At 47.3% G+C, this 13,838-nt stretch overlaps 1 protein-coding gene across 2 annotated transcripts in view; it reads right to left on the reverse strand.

Annotated features, from left to right (window-relative positions):
* Positions 1-13,838, reverse strand: part of BICD2 (BICD cargo adaptor 2) — a 58,789-nt gene that overhangs the window by 17,190 nt on the left and 27,761 nt on the right. For both annotated transcript variants that reach the window (XM_084899015.1, XM_084899014.1), the window contains exon 2: positions 1,195-1,407. In XM_084899015.1, the coding sequence (XP_084755141.1) occupies positions 1,195-1,407 (213 nt within the window). The remainder of the gene's footprint in view (positions 1-1,194; positions 1,408-13,838) is intronic.

Consider the following 13,838-nt stretch of genomic DNA (forward strand, 5'->3'; position numbering starts at 1 on the left):
GGCCAGGACTGGTAGGAGAGCCACAGTCTCCTCGGGCTGGGAGCAGGATACGAATGGAGCCAGCAATGGAAGGGACTGACCAGGACTCGGTCCAAGCTGGTGGCCGGAGGGAGCTTCCTCCGCGACAGGAACCAACGGCTCCCCATGGCCTGCACCACAGAGACTTTGGGGATACAGGGTGTGCCTCAGGAGAAAGGCGGCTGAGGGCTGGGGAGCGGCAGGCTTTCTCCTGAGGCACTGACAGGGATAGCAGGGGTCCCGGGCCCACCAGACCTGTTCTTCTAACAGCCTGTGGGACCAGCTGCGCTCACCTCCTGGCACCCAAAGCCAGGAGTCAGCAGGTCCCAGCACTCTCCGCACAGCCCAGGACAGGCGCCTCTGGGAGAGGGAAGAGGCAGAATGAACCGGCTGGGCCATTTCTCACCCTAACAGCCCCGCCCGCAACCTGGACCAGGGCAATCCTGTGGGAGGAAATGGGATCACACATTCCAGCTCCAGGCCCACAGGGTTGTCTGCCTCCAGGTCTAAGCCAAGCTCCTCCTAGGCTCACAGGCCGCAAAGCCCTCGGACCCAAACAAACCACAGGGGGAAGGGCCGGTTCATTTGGGTCAGAGGTCATTGAGGCTGGCCCAAACTTTGCCAGTGTCCCCTCCCAATCCTGTGGGACCATCACGTCTAAGGTGTGAACCCCTATCTAGCTAGCACTCAGAGCCGTATGCCTGCCTGTCACTACCCTCCCAGGAAACAGAGGTGGGCCTCTAGGCAGCCAGACAAGCTCGTTGCTCGCCCTGAGCACCTGGCTCTGAGAGGCCACGGCCACGGGTATGGCTGCAGCTCACAGAGTCCCAGCTGACCTGCGTCCCTGTCCAGCTCTGTTTAGAGGTCAGTGGCCCGCCTTGCCCTACCAGGGTGGTGGTGGAGCTTGGTCCCAGTGTCATCTGCAGTGCCCCTTCTGACTTCTTCATCACAAGATGGCAGGGACGCTCCATCCCACTTTCATCTGAGGAACGAGCTGCGCTGAGACCAGGATGCACAGCTCAAGCGGAGCCAGGACACTTACTGGCTGGACCACATGAGGCTGGAGCTGAGCAGGTGGGACAACTGGTGGTGTGGGCACCCCCCGCCCTGCCCCCGTGCACACCGGGGCTGCCTCCTCACGCAGGGAGCAGTCTGCCCGTGCCCAGCCCGAGGTACCTCCTTCAGCTCCTGTGCCACCGAGGCCAGGCGCTCGCCCTCCGACTGAGCGTTGGCGAGCACGTTGCGCAGCTGCTTCAGCTCCGTCTGCAGCTCCAGCACCTTGCGCTCGTAGTATTGCTCCTTGGAGGCCGACTCCTGGATCAGACTCTCCTCCCGGCTCTCACCATCCGCGGCCACCTTCCTGTGGTTTGTGTGCACCTGTCCAAATGCCTGCGGGGGAGAGACACCGAGTAGGTCAGGCCAGCACTCCTGCAAGTGCAAGTGGAGCCAGACATGGGGTGGAGGGTGGGGAGCGGGGGTACTGACTGTGGATCTGCCCACTCATCCTGGGTAGACACCTATGCCCAAGGGGGCCAGGCCTGCATGAAGGGACCAGAGCATGAACCAGGACACTCAAAAGCAGCCAACAGGCCACCACATGTGCCTAATGTGAGAATCCACCTGCCTGCCCAGGACCTGGGCACAGAGCTGAAATTGTCTGACGGGAGAGGATGCCGCCACCCCAGACCCAGGGAAGAGCCCCCGTGGGTGAGACGAACGAGGCCCGAGTGCTGTGCCGGCAGGCGCCTCCCATCGCGCTTGTCCTCCAGGCAAGTGGCAGGCCCAGGAAGTACCTCTACTTCTCCCTCCCGCCCTCCCATCCTGTACATCCCAGCAGGCAAAATGGAACCCCCACAGGCCAATGCTGTGTGCCCTCCCAGTGCCCGCTTTCCACAGGCTGCCCTATGCACACCTCAGGAGAGGGGGAGACCAGTCCCTTTACAGGGTTGAGTAGCAAGGAAATTAATGCCTTTATTTCAGGAGAGAAACAAGAACATTTCCACTCGTTTACTATAATCCAGGTCTAGGCTAACATGCCAATATGACCAGACAAATTATAATACTAAGTCCAGGAATTTAGTCCAAGAAGACAGTTGGGGAAGCAAAGTTATGTATAAGATGCTACTAGCAAGAGTGTTTCTAATAGAACAAATTAAAACATAGTGACTGGCCAGCCCTGTCTGGTTTGTCTCAGTGGCTAGAGCGTCGACCTGTGGACTGAAGGGTCCCAGGTTCAATTCTGGTCAAGGGCACATGCCCAGGTGTGGGCTTCATCCCCAGCAGGGGGAATGCAGGAGGCAGCCGATCCATGATTCTCTCTCATCATTGATGTTTCTCTCTCTCCATTTCACTTCCTCTCTGATCAATAAAAATATATATATTTAAAGAATAAAGTTAAAAAAAGAAGTGACGGGCCAAATAAAGGAGGGTCTGGCTAGGGTTCCGGCTCGCCCTCCGAGGGCAGGTCTTGCTTACTGTCTCCAGCCCTGGCACAGCCATTCGGTAAAGATACTGGTTTATTTTCAAACCAAGTTAGTCAGCCCTGTGATTTCTATCATCCTCCTCCTCCCCCTTCCTTCCTCTCCCCACTCCTCCCTTTACTTCCCCTCTCCCCGCATCCTGGTCAGGGAAAGCCCAGAGCACAAATCATGTCTATGCGGATCTGCCCCTTCCTGGGCTGCACACCAGCCCGGGCCTGCCAGAGCCTTGGGCTCCAAGAAGTGCAGGAAGCATCAGCCAGCCATGGTGTCTCTCCAAACCTCCAGACAAGCCTACCTGGGCGAACAGAGCAGAACACACTCACGAACCTTAAGCCAAAATGCCAACATCTCACAAGGCATGGAGTCACCCCAGAGGCGCTCCAGAGGGGGAGAGGCACACACACTTGCAGCGCCCAGGTCTGCCAGCTGCAATCTGACCCTCAGCCTCAGCCCAGCTCCCACTCCCGCTCCTGCTGGGGGGCCTCGGAGCACCCAGGCAGCCTTTCCAAGGTCATGGAGATGGAGACTTATCCCACCTGCCAGGACGAGGCTGTGGCAGGGACTGATCTAACTGGGAAGTTGATGTGACTGAGCAATGGTTTTCCAAGTGAGAGGCAGGCACAGGTGACAGTCCCAGTCCCTCCCAGAAGGAACTCCAGCCACAGAACAGAACGAGAGCAGGAGGCATCGCGGAAAGTCTGTGGCCAGGCAAGGAAGGCAGCAGGCCTGTGGACAGAGGGCCTCAGCAGGGGATGGCAAACCTGTGAGTGAACCCCCAGAGCCAGAAAGGTACCACCAGCAGGACAGGGGAAACCATCCCATCACCCACAGGCCTGGCCAGAGTGGAGCCAGCAAATCCTCAGTCCTGACCAACAACACTTAGGCAGAGCCTGGAAGGATCCAGCCACATCTCAGAACAAAGCACAGAACATCCACAGCCAGAGCCCAGCTCACCGCAAGCCCAGGGCTCACAAGGGCAGGGCGGCCCAGCAGCACCTGAGACCTGAGTGCGGTGACAGCTGTGGAGCCCCCCTGTGGGCAGGACAGACGCCACAGGTTCAGGAGGCCCAGGTACAGAAGACGAAAGACAACATGTGGATGAAAGGGGCCCTGGGTGGGATTAACGGCGACCTGCCTAACAGAGAAAGGGGAAGAAACCTGAAGAAACAGTAATCAGACCACCCAAATGAAACGCAGGAAGAAGACTAAAGGCCAAACAACGGAATGAGCTGTGGCCTTCAAGGAGCCGGTGCGCAAGTAACCAGAGTTCCGAGGGGAGGGGGGGAAGATGGAAATATACTTGAAGAAATAATGGCTGAAAACCTTGCAAATTTGATGAAAACTACAAATCCACAAACACTAGCATCGCACCAACCCCCCAGCACAAAAAAACATGCAGAAAACTATATGCAAACTGTTTAAAACAAGCAATGCTTATGAACAACAAATACGTAACTATCAACAAGTGAATCTAAAAACCAAGGGAATTAAAAAATCTGATGAACAATATTAACTGGTGAATATAATAGAATCAGAGGTATGGAAGGGGAGTGGACTGACGAAAAAGGAGAGTGGGGGGTGCAGGAAGAGACTGAACATAAACTGTGCACCTATGGATGAGGACAATGGGGGGTGGGGAGAGGGCAGAGGGTGGGATGGGACTCTGGTGGAGGGGAGCAATGGAGGGGGGGTGAAATGAGGAACATTTGTAATAATATGAACAATAAAGATTTATTTAAAAAAAATAAAATAGAAAAAAATAAAAAAAACAAGCAATGCAGAGAAAACACTAAGAGCAACCCTAGGAAAAAGAACACTCCCTCAGAGAAGCCAGCACACAAGGGCGGCGGGGTCTCGGCCAGCCTCCTGACAGTGGCTGTCAGGAGGACAAAACCAAAAGCCGGTTTACACACAGTGACAACTGCTCACAAACAGGTGAGATACACATTTCAAATATACAAAAGCAGACCTGCGTACAAGATGTTAAATAAAATCCTTCAAGCAAAACAAACAAGAAAACAATCCAAGATGGAAATCTAGATTTACAAGGAGTCTGTGTGGGTAAATATAAAAGACTTACTTATCTTAATCTTTAAATCCCTTTAAAAGATAATTAGCTGAAGATGCAATGCAACCCCTATCAAAACTCCAATGGCCTTTAAAAAAAAAAAAAAAATATATATATATATTTTATTGATTTTTTTTACAGAGAGGAAGAGAGAGGGATAGAGAGTTAGAAACATTGATGAGAGAGAATCATTGATCAGCTGCCTCCTGCACGCTTCCTACTGGAGATATGCCCGCAACCAGGATACATGCCCTTGACCGGGATGTATGACCTGGGACCTTTTTTTTTTTTTTTTTTTTTTAAATTTTTACATATTTTATTGATTTTTTTTATTGCCCCCATCCTTCCCTCCCACACATCCCCTCCCTCCCCATAGTTTTATGTCCATTGGTTGTACTTATATGCATTTATACAAGTCCTTCGGTTGATCTATTATCTCCCCCTGATCTCCCTACCCTCCCCACTGTAATTTGACAGTCTGCCTGTTGCTTTACTTTCTCTATATCTGTCACTTGGTTCATCAGTTTATAATAATCTTTATCATCCACCAATGTGTGAGGTCATGTGGTGTTTCTCTTTCATTGATTGGCTTATTTCACTCAGCATGATGCTCTCCAATTCCATCCAGGTTGCTTTTCTGCACAAATGAAGTTCATATGCAACTGTAAGGGCAGAACACCTAAGACAATTTTGAAAAAGATCAAAGTCGGAGACCTTGAATTCTCAAATTCAAAACTTATACGAAGCTCCAGTGATCAAAACAGTATGGTGCTGGCATGAGAATAGACAAGAGACCAATGGAACAGAAGAGAACAGAAATAACTCTCACATATGTGGTCAATTGATTTTGGCAAGGACACAAAAATAATTAAGTGGTGAATTTTTCAACAAATGGTGCAGTACGAATGGACATCCATGTGCAAAATTATGAACTCAAAATGGATCAAAGATCTAAATGTGAAATCTAAAACTACAACACTCAGAAATAAAATCTTCATATCTTGCCCTAATTGGTTTGGCTTAGTGGATAGAGCGTCGGCCTGTAGACTGAAGGGTCCCAGGTTCGATTCCGGTCAAGGGCATGTACCTTGGTTGCAGGCACATCCCCAGTGGGGGGTGTGCAGGAGGCAGCTGACGATGTTTCTCTCTCATCGATGTTTATAACTCTCTATCCCTCTCCCTTCCTCTCTGTAAAAAATAAATAAGATATATTGGGAGGAGGAGGGGGGAGAACCCGACAACAGCCAACACAATAGCTGTCCGATGTGAATGAATTAAATTTAATATATATATTTTTTTTATTGATTTTGTACAGAGAAAAAGAGAGAGAGATAGATAGTTAGAAACATCGATGAGAGAGAGTCATCGATCAGCTGCCTCTTGCACACCCCCCACCGGGGATATGCCCGCAACCAAGGTACATGCCCTTGACCGGAATCGAACCCGGGACCCTTCAGTCCCCAAGCCGACGCTCTATCCATTGAGCCAAACCGGTCCCGGCTGAATGAATTAAATTAAAAAAAAAAAAAAATCATCTTCATGACCTTGTTCACAATGGCTCTCACAGGTGACACTATAAGCATAAGCAACAACAACAAAAATAAATTGGACTGCATCAGAATTTTTAAAATGTATGTATCAAAGGACACTATCAAGTGAAAAGACAACATACACAATAGAAGAAAAGATTGTAAATCAGCCCTGGCCGGTTTGGCTCAGTGGATAGAGTGTCAGCCTGCAGACTGAGGGTCCCAGGTTCGATTCCCGTCAAGGGCACATGCCCAGGTTGTGGGCTTGATCCCCAGTAGGAGGCATGCAGGAGGCAGCTGAGCAATGATTCTCTCTCATCACTGATGTTTCTTTCTCTGTTTCCCTCTACCTTCCTCTCTGAAACCATTAAAATATATTTTAAAAAGCTGTAAATCGTATTTTTACAAGGATCTAGTATTTAGAACATATAAAGAGCACCTATTACTCAACAATAAAAAGATAATGGAAAATGCTGGCCAAGATCTGGAAAACTTGGACCTCGTACACTGGTGCTGCTGCTGTGGAAAAACAGCACGACGGTTCCTCACATGCCAAACACACATCACCATGTGAGCCTCAATTCCTCTCCTAGGCTGAGCTCCCAAAGAAATAAAAGTGTCCACACAAGCACCTCCTGGATAGAGCTGTTTATCACAGCCCAAAGCAGAAGCAACCCAAATGCCCCCCACTGATGAATGAATAAATGTAGTCTACCATAAAATGGGAGTACTGGTTGTTCACAAAAAGAAATGAAGCACTGATACATGGTACAACATATAGGAGCTTGGACAATTTTCTTCTAAGTGAAAAAGGCCAATCACATGGGACCATATGCTGAATGATTCCATGTACATGACATATCCAAAACAGGCAAACCTACAGACAGAAAATGTGACTGGCAGTTGCCCGGGCTGGGGAGGGAGTTGGGAGGTAGGAACAGGTGAAAGCGAAGGGTCCAGGGTATCTAACATGGGTTGTGGGGATGGCTGCAAAGCTCTGTGACTGTACCAAAAGCCACTGAATTGTATTAGGTGGATTACAGAAATAAGTAAAGCTTTAAAATACAGCTGTTTAAAAAATTTAATGGGTGAAAAAAGAAAACCATGTTAACACTCATCAAAAGAAAGCTAGTCCTGGCCAGAGTGGCTCAGTTCATTGGGTGTCACTCAGTGCATCTAAAGGGTACCAACCTGAATCGTGGTCAGGGCACATGCCTGGGTTGAAGCTCGATGCCCAGTAGGGAGCATGCAGGAGGCAGCTGATCAATGTTTTGCTCTTCTATCAGTCTCTCTCTCTCTCTATCAAAAAAAAAAAAAAGGGTAGGGTGCTCTGAGCCCCAGGCTGGTCCCGAGGGACACTAGTTCCAGGCTGGTGTTATTGCCAATGAGCTTGGTGACTGGCAGATTACTTATCTTCTCTGGACTGCTGTTCCTCATCAACAAAAATGGAGATGGACTACAATAGGGATGGTCAAACTCTGATGTGTGTACGAGCCCCTGCTCTAGATGACTGCTCAGCTTCCCTTACACAAGGTCACTGGCTCAGAATAAAGTGCTTGGTAGCAATGTCTTTGTGGAAGACCCGACAGCATTTCCCTTTGGCACATAAAAAGAATGTGGACCCCCCCGGCCCAAAAAAAGGGAGATGAGGTGTTTAATTGGTATTTAAATTGTCCTCAACCAATACTAGATGACCGCCTTCTCCTTCCTTCAACCCTGAGCAATGTTAAGCATTAACACTGGACTAGGAATTACATTTATATTTAAAAAAAAAAAAAAAGTAGAAGGGTTCTATTAATATCAAATAAAGATTTCACAGCAAAAAATACTACCAGAGATAGAGGGTCATTTCATAATAAGAGGTTAATTCGATGAAAGCGGTTTGGCTCAGTGGTAGAGCGTCGGTCTGCGGACTGAAAGGTCCCGGGTTCGATTCCGGTCAAGGCCATGTACCTTGGTTATGGGCACATCCCCAGTAGGGGGTGTGCAAGAGGCAGCTGATGGATGATTCTCTCTCATCGATGTTTCCAACTCTCTATTCCTCTCTCTTCCTCTCTGTAAAAAATCAATAAAATATATTTTTTTAAAAAGAGGTTAATTCACAAAGAGAACATAACAATTCTAATTGTTTGTATACCTAATAACAGAACTTCATAATACATGAGCAAAAACTGATAAAAAAAAAAAATACACAGTCACTAACTTGTAAATAGCAGCAGCACATATATTCTTTTCAGGGGCACATGGTACACTTACCCAAATAGACCAGATTCTGAGCCATTAGACATGTCTCAAACTTAAGAGAATTCAAGCCATAAAAAGTATGCATTCTGACCAAAGGGAATTAAATGAAAAATCAATACTGAAAGACATCCAGAAAATTCCAAAATATCTGGCAATTAAATAATAGACTTCTAAGTAACTCATGGATCAAAGAAGAAATAAAAAGGGGAATAGAAAGTATCTGTAACAATGAAAACGAAGTGATATGGGGTCTAGGATACCCTAAAGCCAAGAACTCAGGGTCTTCACAGCACTAAATGACTGTATCGGAACAAAAGAGCAATCCAAGCAACAACCTCCGCTCCCATCTGAAAAACCAGACCAGGACCGTGTGCAAAGCACAGCTAACAACCTATGGGGCTGAGCCCTTTCAACAGATGAGAAGACTGAGGCTAACAAGGCCGCGAGCCTGGGCCCTGTTCACAGCTGGTAAGAGCCTGGTGTTCACCCCAACTCACTCACTCACTTGGTTTTCTCCAGACAACGCTCCCCCAGGCCTTTGCCCAAATGGCTTGTGGGCCTCCTGCAGACCAAGGGATGAAGGCCCCAAGTCCTGCCTGCCAGCCGCCATGCTCCTCAGCTCTGTCCCAGACACCACAAGCTCACTTGTCCGGGACAGAAAACCCACGCCTCGCTGAAGCACGGTGTTAAACCCTCCACACAGCTGCGAGGTCTCCGGAAAGGGGCTCTTCCTGTTTTGGCTGGTCTTTGGGCCCAGATGGTGTTCAGCCAGCCCCAGTCAGACTCTCTCTCTTCACAGTCACCCAACAAACACTGAACAGCATCATGGACAAGGCCTGCCAAAACCCTCCTGAAATCTCATCTTCTGGTGGTGGGAGTGTAACTGCAACAACCACGCAGGGAAACTGTTACTAACGCTAAGGACACACCTGTGCTCCAGGACGCTTGCACATGTGCGTGGGAGAACGCATTTATAGGAGCATTATCTTCAGAAACCTCAAACCACAACTTCCCAAGTGTCTGTCGACAGAAGAAAAGATATAATCACATGACAGAATACTACACAGAAATGAGTAAATTACTGTTATACAGACAACAAAGAAGAATCCTATCCTATCTAATAAAAGTAATGTGCAAATTGACTGTCACTCCAACACACAAAAGGCTGCCCCCATGTGGTCAAAGATGGCTGCCACAAGATGGCCAGCAGGGGAAGGCAGTTAGGGGTGACCAGGCCTGCAGGGGAGGGCAGTTGGGAAGGACCAGGCCAGCAGGGAAGCAGTTAGGCGTCAATCAAGTTGGCAGGAGAGTGATTAGGGGATGATCATGCTGGCAGGCAGAAACAATTAGCAGCAATCAGGCAGGCAAGCAGGTAAGGGGTTGGGAGCCAACAGTCCTGGATTGTGAGAGGGATCCCGGATTGGAAAGGGTGCAGGCTGGGCTGAGGGACACAACTTATATATATAAAAGCCTAAGTGACTATTAGACTGGTTGACCATAACGACTGGTTGCTATGGCACACACTGACCACCAGGGGGCAGACGGTCAATGCAGGAACTGCCCCCTGGTGGTCAGTGTGTTCCGAGCACAGCTCAACTAGAAGCTGGGCTCATGGCTGGCAAGCACAGCTGCAGTGGCGGCAGGAGGTGGTGGCAGGTGGCAGGCAGTGGCAGCCGGTGCAGTGGGGCGCCCAGCCCTGGCTCAGGTTCCTCCCCAGCCACCTGCCACTTTGGCACTGCTACAATCCCTCAGGGGATGTCGGACTGCCTGTTTTGGCCCAAGGGGTCCTGGATTGTGAGAGGGCAAAGGCCAGGCTGAGGGACCCCACCGGTGCACGAATCCATGCACCGGGCCTCTAGTCATACCCAATAATAGACAAACATGTAAACTGACTGTACCTCTGCTACGCCCACAGCAAGAGTATGCAACTTAACCCAACGAAGAGGGAGGTTAATTTGCATACGTAAGTGCCCAGCAGCCTGGCCCCTGGGAACTTTCTCAGCATCCAGGTCACTCTCCGAGGTAGGCCCCGAGGGGGCTCCTGGGCAGGGGTGGAGCCAGGATCGGAGGGAGCTGGAGCACCCCTGCCCAGACCCGAGGCTTTAGTCCTTGGTAGGGTTGGAGCTGGAGATCGGAGGTGATAGGTGTGAACTACAGAGGAAACACCTTTTCTGACTGCGCATTGGCTAAGCTTTCTGTATGCCACTGGTACTATTCTTGGTAACTTAGGTAATAAGAATCCAAAAAGGTGATCTAGGGTTTTGCCACCTCACACCTGGAGAAAAAAACAAAGCTCCGCTGCCGGAGGGCTAAGAAATGTCATATCCTGCCCTAGCCGGTTTGGCTCAGTGAATAATGCCCAGGCTTGCCCACTGCAGGGTCCAGGTTCAATTCTGATCAAGGGCGTGTATCTAAGTTGCAGGTTCCTACCTGGCCAGGACCCAGGTCAGGACTCATGCAGGAGGCAACCAAACAAAGTGTTCCTCTCACTTTGATGTTTCTCGCTGTCTTTCCCTTTCTCTTCCACATTCTCTAAAAATCAATGGAGCCGAAAACGGTTTGGCTAGGTCGATAGAACATCAGCCTGTGGACTGAAAGGTCCTGGGTTCGATTCCGGTCAAGGGCATGTACCTTGGTTGTGAGCACATCCCCAGTAGGGGGTGTGCAGGAGGCAGCTGATGGATGTTTCTCTCTTATCGATGTTTCTGGTTCTCTATCCCTCTCCCTTCCTACCTGTAAAAAAATCAATTAAAAAAAATATATATATGAAGACTTGCAGTTAAACCTTAAAAAAAATAAGTAAGTAAATAAATGGCTAATATGCAAATCCACCAAACAATGATGGTCACTGTGCTCCCACGTGAGAAGCTGGGCTCACGGCTGGCGAGTGCAGCAGCGGTGGGCGGAGTCTCTCCCACCTCCGTGCCAGCACTAAGGATGTCCGACTGCTGTGCGGAATGGGCCTAAGCCATCAGTTGGACATCCTCCAAGGGCCCTGGGACTGCGAGAACACAGGCCCTGATGCATGTTTTTCATGCACTGGGCCTCTAGTCTCACATAATGTTGAATGAAAGAAGCCAGACATAGAAGTGTGATTCTGTTTATAGATACAGTTGCAAGAATAAGTAAAACTAACCTATGCTAGCAGAGGTCAGGGCAGTGTGAGCCCTGGACTGAGGGAGGGTCAATTCCTGAGCAGGCTCTTGAAGGGACTTCTAGGGCTGGAGACAGTCTGATTCTTGAACTGGGTGTTATGTGTGTGTGTTCAGCTACTGAAAGTTCACACTTATGATTTATACTCTATAAGCTTTTTCTCAATAAAAAGTAAAATCAAATAAACTAGAATAAGAGCAAAGGAAACCCAGTAAAAACTGATCAGAGTAGAAGTCAAAGAAAGAAAAAGTAAAGAGAAAAATCAAAAGCAAGTTCTTTGAAAAGATCAAATCGATAAACCTTTAGCCAGCCCTAGCCAGTTTGGCTCAGTGGCTAGAGCTTCAGCCTGTGGACTGAAGGGTTCCGGGTTTGGTTTGGTCAAGGGCATATTGGGTTGTGGGTTCGATCTGCAGTGTGGGGCGTGCAGGAGGCAGCTGATCAATGATTCTCTCTCATCATTGATGTTTCTATCTCTCACTCCCTCCACCTTGCTCTCTGAGATCAAAATATATATATAATAAAAAAAAATGTATACAAAATAGCCGAAACCGGTTTGGCTCAGTGGATAGAGCGTCGGCCTGCGGACTCAAGGGTCCCGGGTTCGATTCCGGTCAAGGGCATGTACCTTGGTTGCGGGCACATCCCCAGTAGGGGGTGTGCAAGAGGCAGCTGATCGATGACTCTCTCTCATCAATGTTTCTAACTCTCTATCCCTCTCTCTTCCTCTCTGTAAAAAATCAATAAAATATATTTAAAAAAATGTATACAAAATAAATGAACCTCCAGCCACACTAATGGGAGGAGGAGCACAAATTACCAATATCAGGAATGAAAAGTAATAGCAGTACAGATATTAAAAAGAATAATAAGGAAGCTTTATACCAATAAATCTGGTAACTTAGATAAAATGAACAAATTCCTTGAAAGACAACTACCAAAGTCCACTCAAGAAGAAACAGAAAACCTGGATAGTCCTTTATCTGTTAAAGCAATTAAATGTGTAATTGTTAAAAACCCACAGAAAACATGCTGGGCCCAGATGACTTCACTCCTCAAGTCTACCAAACATTTAAGAAAGAAATCCAATTGTACACAAACTCTTCCAGAAAACTGAAAAGGAAAAAATACTTCCCAACTAATTTTATGATGTCATCATTACCCTGTAAACCAAAACCAAAGACAGTACGAAAAAAGAATACAGATGCAAACAATTCTTCAAAAAAGTTTGTCAAATAAAACCCACCAACATATAAGAAGGATAAGAAATCACAACACAGTGGGACTTATCCAAGGAATGTAGGGCTGATTAACATTAGGGGGGGAAGCAATGTAATTCAATATATTTACAGACAAAAAGGAAAAGCCACATGATCTCGAGAGATGGAGGAAAACAATTTGACAAAATTCAACATCCATCACTGATAAATACCTTCAGCAAACAGAAAGGAGCTTGCTCCACCTGATTCGGTAAAGGCATTTCCAAAACCTCACAGCTGACGGTATTTAATGTGAAACACAGAGCCTTCCACTTCTGCTCAGCACTGTGAAGGGTTCCCCGCCTGCAGTGCAATGAAGCGAGGGAAACGACTTCCAGATTGGAAAGGAAGAGGTAAAACTTGTGTGATGTGTTTTAATCACGTGTCACATGAGAGTCTATACATAGAAAATACAATACAAAGGAATCTACAAAGGAGCCACTAGACCGAATAAGTGATGTTAGCTAGTTTGCAAGATAAAGGATAAAATGCAAAAATCAAACTTATTTCAATATACTAGGAATGAACAATGAGAAAGTGAAAACAATTTTAATGCTATTTATCAGAACATCAGAAATATTAAATGCTTATAGACCTGACAGAGGATATACAAGGCCCACACATCAATAGCCACAAAACACTGTCAGATCTAAACATAAGTATTTAATATTTTTGATGCTCTGGTAAATAGCATTAAAATTGTTTTCACTTTCTCATTGTTCATTCCTAGTATACTGAAATAACACACTAAAAACATTGCTGGAAGAAATTAAGTAAATGGTAAGATATACCTTATCATACCTTGTTCATGGGCCAGAAGACTCAATGGTGTTAAGATGTAGATTTTTCACAAATTGATTTTTCAATTCATCACAATGCCAGTCAATCCCCACCATTTTTTTTGTTGTAGAATTAGACCACCTGCTTTTAAAATTCATATGGAAATAAACACTACCTGATTTCTATATTTATCAACACTGGAATAAAGATAGACAAATAGATCTGATCAGAATAGAGAATCCAGAAATAGGTCTGGATTTAATAAGTGTTTATTTACTCATATAGCCAACTGATTTGACAGAGGCACAAG

Source organism: Pipistrellus hanaki (assembly GCF_964339955.1).
Source record: "Pipistrellus hanaki genome assembly, chromosome: 11".
Taxonomy (NCBI): Eukaryota; Metazoa; Chordata; class Mammalia; order Chiroptera; family Vespertilionidae; genus Pipistrellus; species Pipistrellus hanaki.